Genomic DNA, 15422 nt, shown 5'->3' with positions numbered 1-15422 from the left:
TTCTTTGTTCGACAAGCGAGTATTAGCCGATCGTGTTTTCTGTAAAGGCTCCTTTTCGGGAAGTGAATTCATATTGCTTTTGCCAGCGACGAGTTTACCTTTTCCTGAGATATTTTCTTTGTTCGACAAGAGAGGCTTAGCTGATCGTTTTTTTTAAATTTTTCTTAATTTTATTTTGCTCCTTTTCTTGTTTTTTAAATAGTCCAATTGTAGTTGATTCATTTCCTCGGGATCAGTTAAAACGCGGCTTCTTCCGATACGGGTTCTGTTCTTTTGTCTTGGGCCATTTTTATAATTTTGGAATTGGCATAATTTCTTCTAAACGTACACGTTTTACTCTCACATTCGTGCTACCGGAAGTTTCACAGTTGCCCTTCCTTTTCTTTATTTCTCCATCTACTCCATCAACAATTTCACTAGCATTATTTGGCATTGGCTGAAAATTTTCAGCTTGCGTCGAAGCTACTGTGCTGCCAAAAACACGACAGTCGATAGTTGGGACGTTGACTTCTTCCTGTGTAATATCCATTCCATTATCTTCCCTCTCCACCGTGTGAATGTTGTTCGAAACTTCAATCTCCATGGAATGTATCGGGTCTGCATTTCATCAACAAAGAGAGCTTCTGCAATCTGTTGTTGCGATGTAGCTAATGAAAGGAGGGTGAAAAATAAAAATTTTCTTTGATTATTAAAAAAAATAACAATAAAAACAATATAAGAAGCTTGTTTTGTACCTGGCAGATCAGTAACCAAAGATGATGAGAAACGGGGGTCGTCAGGGTTGAAACATTATGAAAGGGTAGATCCCAGCCCCACTCTTTGAAACCAAAAAATAGTTGGTAGGAGTCATAGCCTTATAGAAAGGGGCCCTTGTTAATCCTGCAACTTCATGGATGGTAATTGCTTTCCAGGATTATTACGGTACCACATCATGTGAGCTGCCTTAATATACTTTTTTCAGTGCTACAAACACCGACACATCCAAGGGTTGTAGCTCATGGGATGTGTGGGGAGGCAAAGTAATTATCTCCATACCGTATTCCTTTGCGTTTTTAACTACTAGATAATCCAAGTGAGCTGTGAAATTATCCCAAATGATTAGGACTTGATTTTTCCCTTGCCGTTTCACATAACGCTGTAAATGTTCTATGATCATCCCCCCTCATCTTTCCCCTCAAACCAACCAGTCCCTTGGCGATAGCGAAAATTGAACCAGGAATTGAGTTATTCATACTTTGTCTGTTTACTTTCTTTGCGAAAGCGGAAAGACAAAAGCTGGAGGAATAAACCACCAGCGTTTCCAAAGCAGATCCGTTGAAACAATAGTTCCTCGCTCACCTGTGGCAAGACAAAAAAAATTTTTTAAAAAATTTTTTTTTTTTTTTTTTCCTGGTTCACCAAGAACAACAAATTTTAGCTGCCATCACAGTTTGATCGCTAGTTTCATCAATATTGATGATGCGATCTGGTGGATACGTATGACGGGCAAATATAGCACCCAATTGCTGTTGATAAGCGTTAACAACTGGGGAATTGAATTCAGCGACTTGTAGCTTCAGCTTTTCTTAGAGATAGGCACTTGTTCCTCTTCATAAATGATGTGAACCAATCAGACTCCAGCAGTGTGTTTTATGCACATTAATTTATTCCAATTGCCGATAACAAAGCTATAAACGAGCGCTCTCACCTTCACTAGGAGTCAACGAATGGTTTTTCTTTATCCCTTAGAAGTTTTACATTCTTCTCCCCCTCTTCTTTTTTAGAAGATTTTTTATGCACTTCATTCGACAAATAGTTTTCAGGGATGGAATCAAGATCTTTCACTTTTTGATAGTGACTGAAAGGGTTGACTTTTGGAATGCCAAAAACCTCCCGCTACTTTTCTATAATGCTATCTTTTGCAAATTAAGATTATCGAGTAATTTCAAGTGCCTCAGTGCACCAATCAATATTTCTCTAGGCACCTTTTCAGTCTTTCTGTAGTAGGGTTCTGTAGGGAAGAACCATTTTCAAACCTGTAATGATCAGACATACGTTTATGTTAGTATTTCAGTATAGACAAAGTGAGATTACCTCTCACGACTGTAAAATGGTTCTATATTGGTACTTTGAGAGAAAGTATTTAAAATGTTGGATAATCCAGGTCTGCCATCCTTAAAAAAGTTTGCAAAATTATTACTATTGTTGTAGCACACTACGAGCAACTTTTGTCACTCACACAATTGTAAATTCTTAATGAAAACAAAAAGTGTATACTTCATAATTATAATTATAATTACCTAATAGAAGAAATTTTCCACTAAAAATTAAAATACACTTTCAAGAATCAAGACTTTCTGATTTTTGACTAAAGAGATAAGAAAAGTCACGTGATCACGAGGGTGGAGCTATAGCCAGCCAGTTTAAAGGCCCCCCCCCCAAAAAAATTAGACCCACCAACGAAAAAGATTAAAAAAAAAACCTCTTTTTTTTTTTATATTCCGCTTATACTTGATATTATAAAAATAAAAACACAGCACTTCTGAAAGAACTTAAAAAAAAAGAGCCAAAAAAAGCTGTCCAATTTAGCCCCCCCCCCCTGTCCCCTTCAACCCAATTTTTTTTTTTTACATTTATTAAAAATCAGTTTCTCTCTACATTTTTTTAAAAAAAACTCACTTACCTTTACGAAAAATTAAAAAAATTACACAAACATAAATTAAAAAAAGGGAATCACCCCTTCCCTTATTTTTTTATTTTTCTTAATTTAGATTTTAAAACATTTGGCAGCGCAAAAACAAAGGTCCGAGATAGCCCCGGCCCCCCTACTGAGGTGTAAATCAACAGGATTATTACAATACAAAGTTTTTTATCGAAGACTGGTTAACGGTTCCAAAGAGGGGGGGGGGGGCAATGGAGAATGGTGCCCGGGGTCCCCGTCCCTATAGAGACGGCCCTGAGTCTAGAACTGTAAAAGTGACTCACCCCTCCGGCGATGGGAGGAGCTTATTCTCGAATGGACACTAGCACCACCACCAAAGATTCTTGGAACTTCATTGAACAATCGTTAACAAAACAAAAAACAAACAAAACAGTTAGTTGTCGTTTTAGCGTTTTGATGTTAGAGCTCTTTTTACTTTTTGAAAGTGTTGAAATTGAAGACAAAAGTTACGGGTTTGGAATATTTTTCATTGCAAGTCTTCTCCTGTTTAATTGAATAACAAGGATGTAAGTAAACAAAAATTATTAAGCATCAATTTTATCTTGTGTTTATTATTGCTAAACGTCAAGTTACGAAAAGGCCCTGTATTATCAAGAATAAAAAATTTTCAATCCAAAAAGACTAATTATTATTCTTATTAGTAGTAGAGTTATCTTATTAGTTATATTATTTATTTCAGGTATAGCACAGCTGAGTGGTTAACGCGTCTGACAAGTGCATTAAATGAGAATAGGTATTAGGTTCAGACCCTATCTGATTCTTGCTTTTTTTTTCAGTGTTAGCACCATTTTATACAATATTTACATTAAATAAACGAAAATTTCAAAAAATAATTACATTGCATTTTTATTCATACAACAAAGAAAAAATTTGAAAATTAACGTAAAACACAATTGTTATATATATAGCGAAGTATTTGTAAAAACGGCATGTTTATATTTTGAAAAATGTTGTTCTTCGACACCAGTAGAACGCGCTGAAGTCCATTCCAAGTTGGAAAAAAGGAGGTAGGGAGTGCGTCAAAACGATTGAACGGGCAAGATAGGGAAGCTCCAGGCTTTAGCTATTACATCCAGTGGGCTATGATCAAGCATAGCCCACTGGATGTAATAGTTAAAGCAGAGTAATAGAATACTGGTGTAGCCACGCTTATGGCGGGCCCTCCCATTGCCTTTTTGGCCTGAAAGTCTTTCTGGCCCATAACGAAAGCGCCACAGCGGCTGTGTTGTGAACTTGTGATGTATTACGTTTTCGCTATGTTTTCGCTTATTTTCGTCGTCTGTACTTCAGAAAGTAAACAAAAAGTGGCTAAATTAATTAGTTTGAAAAAATGTATGTATAAACATATGGGTTGTTATAACAATAACAACCCTTAAAACTCAATTCATAGGTGGCGTTACGGTTATGGGACACTTAAATCGATATCTTGCCTCATTTTCTCACAATCGATACGCGAAATTGGCAACAACTTTTGGGAAAAAATCCGAGAGAGGGAGTTAACATGGCCGTGGCTACACCAGTATTCTATTACTCTGGTTAAAGCCTGAGCTCTAGAACTGTAAAAGTGACTCACCCCTTCGGCGATGGGCGGAGCTCAATCTCGAATGGACACTAGCACCACCACCAAAGATTCTTTGAACTTCGTTGAGCAATCGTCAGCAAAACAGTTAGTTGTCGACTTGTCGTTCTGGTAGCGTTTGGACGTTAGAGTTGTTGTTGAAAGTGTTGAAATGGAAAGTTGCTGGTTGGGAATATTTGTCAGTGGAAGTCTCTCCTGTTTAATGAAACAGCAAGGATGTTAGTAAAACAAAAATTCTGAAGTATTAATTATATCATTTGTTTATTTTTGCAAAATGTCAATCTATGAAAAAGCCCTGTATCTTTTATTTAAAGGCTTCGATTTGAAATCGATTTTTCTTTCACGGACGGCTTTTACCCAAAGATCTCGCAAAACTACATCTGAAGGCAATTCATGTAAAATAATCCTCATTTCCTTTGCCTCCTTCCCTCTACAATTCCCGCATGTATTTACGATGCACTTCACAACCATTTTTTTCGACACGTTGATTGTCATATACACAGTGTTATCAAAATCAAATGAAAAAAGATTTAAATCTAAATCAAATCATTTCGCCAAAATAGCTAAAATCAAAATCTTAAATCAAATCAAATCATTTTCTAGAATTGATTTAAATTGCAATTTAAATCATAAATCAAAATCACGAAAAAAATATTTAATCGCGATTTAAATCGATTTCAAAATCAAAATCAAAATCACTTCAACATTTTTTGCTTGAATATAACCATATGTTTGATAGCAAAGCAATGGGAAATCTCTTCGTCATTTGCATCCACAAACTCGCAATTATTTTTTGTATTTTTTGTATTTTGTTGGCAATTGATTGATAGCAAGGGGAAAATTAGTGTAGGGAGAATGGGTTCAAATGAAACATTTCGTGTATTTTTGGTCCCCCAGACTTAAGTACTGATTTAATTCAGCAAAAAAGTATATAATTATGTAGAAAATTATCTATTCTTTAACTCATTTTTCCAAATTTTTGTCAAATGCCAAGAGCTAGATTTTTGTTTCAATTGACCCCGCGTTTCAATTGGTCCCATCCTCCCTACAAAATCAGTACAAAACTTAAGGTATTAGGCGCAATTCCCACAATGATCGTTATATTTTAGAAAGAATGATGAAGATTCTGTAATCTGTATTAAAATTTATAAAAAACAGTGATTTTGATTTTAAAAAATGATTTATTTTCGCATAAATCAAATAAAAAATGATAAAAATTTAAAAATGATTGAAATCAAAATCAAAATCATGAAAAAATTATTTATATCGCAATAGATTTTGACAACACTGCATATACACTTATCGACAGAAGCTTTTCTTACTTTCAATCGATTGGACGTGAAAGAGCCCCTTGTGAAATAATGAAACCCTCAGGTTATAAGTACTAATAAACAGAAAGCGCAATTTTGCTTCTCGCCAATCGTTATATATACAATATAAATATTAAATAAACGGAAACCTAAAAAAAAAATCATACAATTTTGTATTTATACAACAACGAAGACAAAAATTGCAAATATGTACATAAAAAGCAATTGTTATAAATGTTAAAAAGAAGCATGTTCATATTTTGAAAAATGTTTTTCTTCGACACCAGTAGAACGCGCTGAAGTCCATTCCAAGTTGGAATAAAGGAGGTAGGGAGTGCGTCAAAACGATTAAACGGGCAAGATAGAGAAGCTCCCGGCTTTAACTAGTACAGTATCCTGCACAAAAATCCGAACACCGATTTAATTTTTTAAAGCCACCTATTGGCGGGGTAAAGGGTTTTTTGTTTGTTTTTCTTTAAGAGGGAGGGTAGACGGGGCGATGGACACATAGGGCAGGGTTGGGTAAGTCTAGACATTTTTTTAATGCCTTAAGGTATTACGCTTTAAGGCAAGTAACAGGTCGGGACATTTTTGCAACCCCCAGGGTGGTGTGTTTTTTTTAAACGACAGTTGGAAATGTTGGACTTAGGCTGTGTAATACTCCTTACCCAAATAAATTATAAAGCTGCCTGTGCACAATTATTTCGATACCGATGGCATATGTGTAGAGCCTCTGATTGCGACGCCGTAGATCAGTGTTCGAATCCCAAAAAGGATTTGTAAAATATATGGTATAATTATAATATTCTTTATTCGAATTTGCTGGGAATAATAATTTCTCTAGAACGAAGTAGATAATTAATTTTAAAATTATTTAATAAACAAAAAAAGCATATATTGCTCGATGAAAATTTATTTTATATGTGAACGAGAATTTCTCGTAAGTTAACAATATTAACTCATCACCTCATCTGGAATCGAACACCGATCTCCAGCACCACATTCAGAAACGCTACACCTACGCCATTGACAGCGATGTAAACATTTACAGGCAGCTGGAGCATAAGCTTAATTGTTTCGGTAAGCAACATTACCATGCCCAAGCCCTAAATTTCCAACTGTCGTTTTAAAAAACACACCACCCTGGGGGTTGCAAAAATGTCCCGACCTGTAACTTGCCTTAAAGCGTTATACCTTAAGGCATACCCTACCCTACCCTGTCGTGTCCATCACCCCGTCTACCCTCCCCCTTAAAGAAAAACAAACAAAAAACCCATTACCCCGCCAATAGGTGGCTTTAAAAAATTAAATCGGTGTTCGGATTTTGGTGCAGGATACTGTACATCCAGTGGGCTATGTATCAAGTAGCTGAGACCTCAGCTTGTCTCAGCTGGTCTCAGTGAAAATTTCGACTAGATGGTTTGGATCACATTGTCGATAAGAAGTTATTTCTAAATATGATCTATATTTATCTTTACATTCAATTTGAGAAAATACTTTCTCCCAGTATTTTTGGTAGTTTTTGGTGTCAGCCTTGTCGATCAAGGTTGTTGTTGTTCCTCCGAAGGACCAACAACCACAGCTGCCAACATCTTCATTAGGGAAGTACCCAAAAATCAGAAGCTCTGCATGAAAATCTCGTTCTAACTGATGAGCCTTAAACATTAAAGAAGAGAGATATTAATAACTAGTCTAAATATCAAACGTTTGGTTTTTAAAATACCTACCAGAAACAGAAGGCGATTAAGTTGAGACTTATTAGTCGTTAATTTGGAAAAATGAATATCCTTCCCATATAAACCTTTTATTTTATGACTAATGAGCCCCCTTTTCATTAGCTTTTTCATTTCATTTCCCTTCTTTATAGGGGTTTTCTTGGTTGGATCATTCATGACATTTGAATCCATATTTAAATTAGTTCGTCGCGTCTGCAAGCGCTAGCTGTTGCTAGGTTACCAGACAAGATGACGGCCTTTCATGAATTATCGTCCAAACGATAAGTTACGTTCTTCATAGGGCAAAAGTGACGGCGCAGCAATTCAAGACGTATCGTATAGTAGTGCACGACCATGTTGAGAAATTACTGATCCAAGCTGAGAATCTCAGCTACTTGATACGACCTTGGTCTCCTCGAGCAACAAGGTCTCTGAGACGGCGTCTTAATGTGCAGACGATAAACACGCCAAAGCTAATAACAGGCTGGTCGCAGACTATCTCGTCGATCCTTAGCGACGAATCCCACCGTCACTTTTTCTGCTGAGGAAAGTCGATTCTTATCGACTAGTCTATAAGAGTCGACTTGTCCATTAGAGTGTGCCTTTTTTATAGCTAGTTTGTAATGATTATTGTAGGCCTATTAAATCGTTTGAATCTAGGGTTTAAATATAAAAACGTTTGCAGAATACATTTATTTTAAATTCTTGTGTGTATTGTTAATGAACGCTTGATTTTAAAGTTGTGATTTAAGGTGTATTTTCTTCACGAGCAAGACTGAAGAGTGCATTAATCATTACAGATTTTTGGTCATCGTCCAATTCCCATCCTTTTAGACCACGAAGAATTTTCGAAAAAATGTTCAGCATATCGGTTTTTTCGGCAGGATCTACATCAGATGGGTTTTCTTCAGGAAAAACACTGAAAAATACGGCAATCATTTTTGATTTTTGATCAACGTCCAATTCCAGTAGTGTAAAATCATAAAGAATATTCGAGAAAATGTTCAGCATGTCTGTTTTCTTGTCCTGACCTGGATAAAGTGTGTTTTCTTCACGAGCAACACTGGAGAATACGTTAATCATTTCTGATTTTTGGTTAACGTCCAATGCCAGGGTTGTAAGATCATTGACAATATTCGAGAAAACGCTCAGCATGTTCCTTTTCTTGGCTGGGTTCGCAGCAGGTGTGTTTTCTCCACGTTCAACACTGGACAGAACGTTAATCATTTCTGATTGTTTGTCAACGTCCAATTCCAGTGCTTTAAGATCATGAAGAATTTTCGAGAACGTTTTCAGTATGTATGTTTTCTCGGCAGTGTCCACATCAGATGTATTTTCTTCACGAGTAAGACTGAATAGTGCGTTAATCATTGCTGATATTTGGTCATCGCCCAATTCCAATCCTTTGAGACCATGAAGAATTTTCGAGAAAATGTTCAGTATGTCGGTTTTCTCGGCAGGATCTACATCAGATGGGTTTTCTTCAGGAGAAACACTGAAAAATACGGCAATCATTTTTGATTTTTGATCAACGTCCAATTCCAGTAGTGTAAGATCATAAAGAATATTCGAGAAAATGTTCAGCATGTCTGTGTTCTTGGCCTGACCTGGATAAGGTGTGTTTTCTTCACGAGCAACACTGGAGAGTACGTTAATCATTTCTGATTTTTGGTCAACATCCAATGCCAGGGTTGTAAGATCATTGACAATATTCGAGAAAACGCTCAGCATGTTCATTTTATTGGCAGGGTCCGCACCAGGTGTGTTTTCTCCACGTGCAACACTGGACAGAACGTTAATCATTTCTGATTGTTTGTCAACGTCCAATTCCAGTGCTTTAAGATCATGAAGAATTTCCGAGAACATTTTCAGTATGTATGTTTTCTCGGCAGTGTCCGCATCAGGTGTATTTTCTTCACGAGCAAGACTGAATAGTGCGTTAATCATTGCTGATTTTTGATCATCGCCCAATTCCAATCCTTTTAGACCATGAAGAATTTTCGAGAAAATGTTCAGCATGTCGGTTTTCTCGGCAGGATCTACATCAGATGGGTTTTCTTCAGGAGAAACACTGAAAAATACGGCAATCATTTTTGATTTTTGATCAACGTCCAATTCCAGTAGTGTAAGATCATAAAGAATATTCGAGAAAATGTTCAGCATGTCTGTTTTCTTGGCCTGACCTGGATAAGGTGTGTTTTCTTCACGAGCAACACTGGAGAGTACGTTAATCATTTCTGATTTATGGTCAACGTCCAATGCCATGGTTGTAAGATCATACACAATATTCGAGAAAACGCTCAGCATGTTCATTTTCTTGGCAGGGTCCGCATCAGGTGTGTTTTCTCCACGTGTAATACTGGACAGAACGTTAATCATTTCTGATTGTTTGTCAACGTCCAATTCCAGTGCTTTAAGATCATGAAGAATTTTCGAGAACGTTTTCAGTATGTATGTTTTCTCGGCAGTGTCCGCATCAGGTGTATTTTCTTCACGAGCAAGACTGAAGAGTGCGTTAATCATTACTGATTTCTGGTCATCGCCCAATTCCAATCCTTTTAGACCATGAAGAATTTTCGAGAAAATGTTCAGCATGTCGGTTTTCTCGGCAGGATCTACATCAGATGTGTTTTCTTCAGGAGAAACACTGAAAAAAACGGCAATCATTTTTGATTTTTGATCAACGTCCAATTCCAGTAGTGTAAGATCATAAAGAATATTCGAGAAAATGTTCAGCATGTCTGTTTTCTTGGCCTGACCTCGATAAGGTGTGTTTTCTTCACGAACAACACTGGAGAGTACGTTAATCATTTCTGATTTTTGGTCAACGTTCAATGCCAGTGTTGTAAGATCATAAACAATATTCGAGAAAACGCTCAGCATGTTCATTTTTTTGGCAGGGTCCGCATCATGTGTGTTTTCTCCACGTGCAACACTGAACAGAACGTTAATCATTCCTGAATTTTGGTCAACGTCCAATTCCAGTCCTTTAAGATCATGGAGAATTTCCGAGAAAATTTTCAGTATGTCGGTTTTCTTGGCAGGATCTACATCAGGTGTGCTTTCTTCAGGAGAAACACTGAAAAGTACGGCAATCATTTTTGATTTTTGATCAACGTCCAATTCCAGTGGTTTAAGATCATAAAGAATATTCGTGAAAATGTTTAGCACGTTTGTTTCCTTGGCTGGAGATACTATCATAGAAAGTAGACTCTCCATTTGTGATCTTGTTTCATCTATGGCGTGGTAGTCAACGACTGCAGACAGAGAATTTGCGGCCTTCAGCTTTAACCCGATGCTTTTCTCCTCGTTAATGTCTTGAAGGATTGCTATCATTTTCGATTTGATTTTTGTTTCGGTTTCTTGTGAAGCTATTTTCAAGAGAAGTTTTAGCATTTTCCACTTAACGGCCTCATCAATGTTTTGCGAAACGATCTTTGACATGAGCTTCACCATTTTCAGTCTAATTGCCTTATCGTGCTCGGGCCGACCCATTATGTTTTCTAGGACCTGAAACATTTTCTGTTTGATATCCTGGTCAATTCCTTGCTCCGAAAGGAGTATCAAAAACTTGTTAAAGAAATCCCTTTCTTCTGCTGAATTTGTCTCGGAAGAAACAAAAGACGACAAGACACCTGTCATTTTCTTTTCGAGGTTGAAGTTTTTCGTAGACTCTATTTTCGCTTCTGTGTTGTGATCAGTGCCACGAGAAACCATAGATGACAGAAGGGCTACCATATTTTGGTCGTTTCCTGGAATGGTCTTTTGTAAAAGAAATACCGGTTCTATGTTGTTACTGTTGTCATCGTCGTTTTCCGAGAAACTAGTAAGAGAAATCTTCCTTTCTTGTGGTTTTCGAACGTAAATGTTGTCGGTATTTTTATCGTCAGGGTCGTAAATGTCTGATCTAGGGTGGGCAATTTTTCCTTCTAGCAGAATACCTGATGAGCTTCCAGGAAAGGTAGGATGAGAAGCTGTAGACAGTTCTGGTGGTTCTGGTGGTGACTGGACAATTGCAGAATAGCTGTTTTCTGTAGGACACTTAAGAGGTGGGCATGCTTCTTCCATGTTACTCAACATAACGATGAAGCCCACACACACTGTAATACTACAGACAACTGCAATAAGTGTGGACACTGCTAAGTAGCATGTTGTAAACTTAACCATTTTCAAGTTTGATCAGAAATTGTTTATTGCCTCTTTCGATTATGCCCCTTTATAAATAAATGCAACTTTTGAACCACGCAAGTGTAAAATCTTGAGGTTTTCTTGAATTTTTTTCGAAAACTGCAAGTCACCTCTAAAGTTTTAGTTTTTTAGTTTATAATGTCTATAGTCACATTAAGTTCAATATGATTTTATTGAAATTTGCCTTAAATAATCTGAAAAAATATCAATTTCCCGATAGGGATTCTATCAAAATCACCTCATGTGTACTACGATGCCGATTTATCCGATATTTTTCAATAGATGGCGTTTGCTGCAATACGGATTTTAACACAGGTTTGAGGGTTATTCAGATGCGTGTTATACGTTTTTGTTTCTCGTTTGTCGTGCTGCCGCTCCTTACTAACGCTTTTGCAAAGCTGAAATAACGGCTGACTGGTTGGTCATGTCTTTTGCGATTTTTGGGTCATTAGTTACGCAGGAAATAAAATAAAATTCAATTTAAGCCTTTTCCCGTCGTTAGATGGCGTTGCTTTTTTTAAGGCTTGATTTTGTGTTGCTAGGTGGCGTTTGGCTTGAAAATATGAAGAAAGCATTTCTTTCATTTAAATTTGGTACCTTCATTTTATTCAATAATTTTTCGTTTAGTCGCCATATTTTTTTAGTGACGTCATGTAATTTTGAATTTGAATTTTTGAACGTTCTATTTGGAACCTTCAAAACTGAAATTAGTAATACATTAATATTATTATTAACATCCATGCAAGAGTATTAACGAATCGATTGACCAAGATGAAAATGCTGAACTATTTAGCAATTCTAATACTGAACCTTCAGCAAAAGACTCCCTGTCATGTTGGGTTTGGAAACATTTCACGAAAATTAAGTCGAAGCCAGGGAAAGCAGTCTGCAAGCATTTAAAAAAAGTGATGGTAATTTTAATTTGAAATAGCCAGCAGTGTACGCCAGCGACATAGTGGCCGGTACGACAATACTTCAACGTTGAAAAATAGATATTTGGCGTGACGGGCCGCCACAGTAACATGTATAAAAACGCAAAAAACGCAGTAAAAACCAGAAAATTCCGATTAGCAACACCACCACCAAGCTGTGCATAACCTTGCAGACTTGCTCATTCTGTTTTATTGTTTGACAGACGTAAATTGGGCAGAAAGGTAAGAACTAAACACAGCAACACAATTTATTAGCTTAAAAAAAAGTTTTCAAAATTCCCGCAACTATTTCCACGCTAACACAGGAAACTACATTACGCAATCCCTTGACCGTATCTAAGCAAAAGGAGCGTGTTTCTGATAACCAGAATGGATGCGTTTTTAAAAACTGGAAAGCTCTCCAATCAACCGAAGGAAAGTGGAGCATCCTCGGTTTCTGAGCCATTACAACGAAAACGAGGTTCCTTAATACCTTGGGTTGAAAAATAGTAAAACAAGTTTGGTTTCAAAGCTTGAAACGAACAGCTGTATGTAATGTGTATTTGTGCCATAGCCGTCCTAGAACAATCAATGAAGTTTCATACCAAGAGGAAGTAGTTGCTGTGCTTCAGAAATCTCTTCAAGGAGCTGATCTTCCTAATCTTTTGTTCTATGGCCCTCCTGGTACTGGTAAAACTAGCACAATATTGGCAGCTGCTAGAGAACTGTTTGGTGACATTTACAAGGAGAGGTTGTAACTGACGCCGGTGCATTACCGGCTTCAAAATTTTAAGAGTAAATCTATATTCATCTTACCAGGTACGGGAAATACTGTCGTTAAAGCAGTTAGCGTTCGCGTTCTCAAGAGGAATGACCAGACATGTGAACTACAGACCATAATTCGTGACAGGTGTTTATGTTTATATATTTTTTAGTTACTCTAACTGTTTAGTTTTCATATGATATGATTGACTCTATGTGAACTAAAAATAGTTTTACACCTTGTTGCAGAATCAACAACTGGGCCACTTTTGTGTGCCAATACTGACAACTAATTTAAGAAGTGTTTCAATTCTGGAATTTTTTCAACCAACTAACAACTTATTCATGTTTTTGTTCCAACAATTTTATAGGAATACTAGTCGAAATGATTTCAAATTTTATGCTGACAGATTGGTATGCATAGCCTTTTCATTTAGATTTCTGGGCATTCTCATTTTTAAGATTTTTTTATCTAGATTCGTCTTGTTATAGAGGAAAGCTTAAACCAGCTTCCCTATTCACCTTGCACAGTTGTAACTCCTATAGGATTTCCATATGATGGTTTGCAATTTGAAAAGGGAAATTGTGGGGTGTCCATCGTCAGAAGTGGAGAAGCTATGGAACAGGTATGTATGTCCAAAAGCTTATGAAGACATCTTTCCTATTTGTTTATTTTCTATTTTAATAGTTTGTCTTTCATTAAAAGGGACTTAGGGATTGCTGTAGATCAATGAGAATTGGGAAAATTTTGATTGACTCAGATCATGATACCCATGAAGCTAAAGTTGTTTATGGTAAGTTTCCTGAAGACATTTCACAAAGAAAAGTTCTTCTTGTGTATCCAATCATGAGTGAGTATATAAATATCAATGGTATCCCTACAGAGCAGTTCGACCTAAATTTGTCCACTCCGCCAACGTGCCCGTAGTACATATTCCGGCTGATATCATGGCATCGACTGACGTGATTGTAGTTTTACCGCACTTAGATACCGTGGCCAAAGCTTTATTATGTATTTACGAACATATTGCCCTATGGGGAAAGTTTTAGTCAAATATGCATTTAAAAGGCTTTCAAATCGACGATAAATATTTATTTACGCTTGTGTTTGTATAACTCTGGCCAAAGAATCGTGAGTCTCTTCTAGATTTTTGTATGATTTCCAACCATTTCATTAGTTCGGCCATACAAATACGTTTGTGAACTAAAACCATGTTTTACTAGTAAGATACTAGTAAAACAAGTAACAACTAGTATTTGAAATTGGTGTTTGCATAATCCACTCTACTGCCGTGCATTACCGGCTTTAAAATTTTAGGAGTAAATCTATATTCATCTTACCAGGTACGGGCAATACTATCGTTAAAGCAGTTAGCGTTCTAAAGGATCATTCGGTGCTGGAGGAAAATATTGTCCTTGCTAACCTTTTCTGTACTCCTCCAGCAACCCAAACAATAGTAACAGCCTTTCCTCAGGTAAGTGTTGAGATACGTCTGAATTTGAACGAAAATGAATTTTTGTTCGTATAGATGAAAATCTTGACTTCTGAGATTCATCCAGTTGCACCTAATCACTTTGGACAGAAATACTTCGGAACTGATTAAATACAATTTAATAAACAAACTTGTATTGTTAGATTTATTCGTATAAGGTAAATGATCGGTATAGAAAGTAACAACTTTGAAGATTTTTTATGGTGTTTATTTTACAAACTCAACAGGGATGAGTGTTTATTACTTAACTATGAAAGTAATTTTTTAAAACATATCTGCTGTCCAGTAATCGTTTCAGTTCCTTTCTTTTTGGGCACTTCGAACCAGACTTAAACGTGCTTTATAATCTGCTTTCCATGTTTTATAATGTTGTTTCTATGTAATCTTACCATTTAACAGCATGTTGCATTTTAGCAAAAGTAGAGTAAAATTTTAAACGAGAAAATCAGAAAATATCTGCATCCTCACACAACTAGAAATGCCAATCATTGAATATAGCGGAAAAATCGGGAAAAATTAGGGAAAGCCTTCTCTGAGAATATTTGGGCAAATATATTAGATTCAAATGCAATTAAATGTTTTTGCTAGAAAAAAAAATAAAGGAAGAAAGAAAACAAAGTTGACCAAAGCATACATTTTTTTTTACTTTCCTTGCTTTGCATGCAGTGAAATGAGGAAATTTTACAGAATAGGTCATTGTCAATAGGGTCTAATTCTCGAACAGCTATTTTTAGAACAGTGATCAACATCTTTTTTTCCAATG

The 15422-nt window shown here is 36.5% G+C and overlaps 1 protein-coding gene and 1 long non-coding RNA gene across 4 annotated transcripts; both read left to right on the top strand.

The window, feature by feature from the left end:
• The first annotated feature begins 4242 nt into the window (after window positions 1-4242).
• LOC116934169 lies at window positions 4243-4809 on the top strand. Its single transcript, XR_006646003.1, has 2 exons — window positions 4243-4498; window positions 4595-4809. It is a non-coding gene; the product is annotated as an uncharacterized LOC116934169 (long non-coding RNA).
• Window positions 4810-12489: 7680 nt separating this feature from the next.
• On the top strand, window positions 12490-14789 carry LOC123469323 (uracil phosphoribosyltransferase homolog). Of its 3 annotated transcripts, none has more exons than XM_045168136.1 (9): window positions 12490-12647; window positions 12731-12913; window positions 12979-13155; window positions 13224-13314; window positions 13538-13580; window positions 13643-13792; window positions 13873-13960; window positions 14511-14641; window positions 14696-14789. In XM_045168136.1, the coding sequence occupies exons 3-9, from the start codon at window positions 13077-13079 to the stop codon at window positions 14768-14770; spliced, it is 657 nt and encodes a 218-aa protein (XP_045024071.1). In that variant the 5' UTR covers window positions 12490-12647; window positions 12731-12913; window positions 12979-13076; the 3' UTR covers window positions 14771-14789. The 3 variants fall into 3 exon arrangements, with proteins under 3 accessions (XP_045024071.1, XP_045024075.1, XP_045024079.1); XM_045168144.1 differs by having other exon boundaries at window positions 12518-12647; window positions 12693-12913; XM_045168140.1 differs by having other exon boundaries at window positions 12731-13155.
• The last annotated feature ends 633 nt before the right edge of the window (window positions 14790-15422 follow it).

Source organism: Daphnia magna, linkage group LG1 (genome assembly GCF_020631705.1).
Source record: "Daphnia magna isolate NIES linkage group LG1, ASM2063170v1.1, whole genome shotgun sequence".
NCBI lineage: Eukaryota > Metazoa > Arthropoda > Branchiopoda > Diplostraca > Daphniidae > Daphnia > Daphnia magna.
This window is presented reverse-complemented; position numbering and strand designations above follow the sequence as displayed.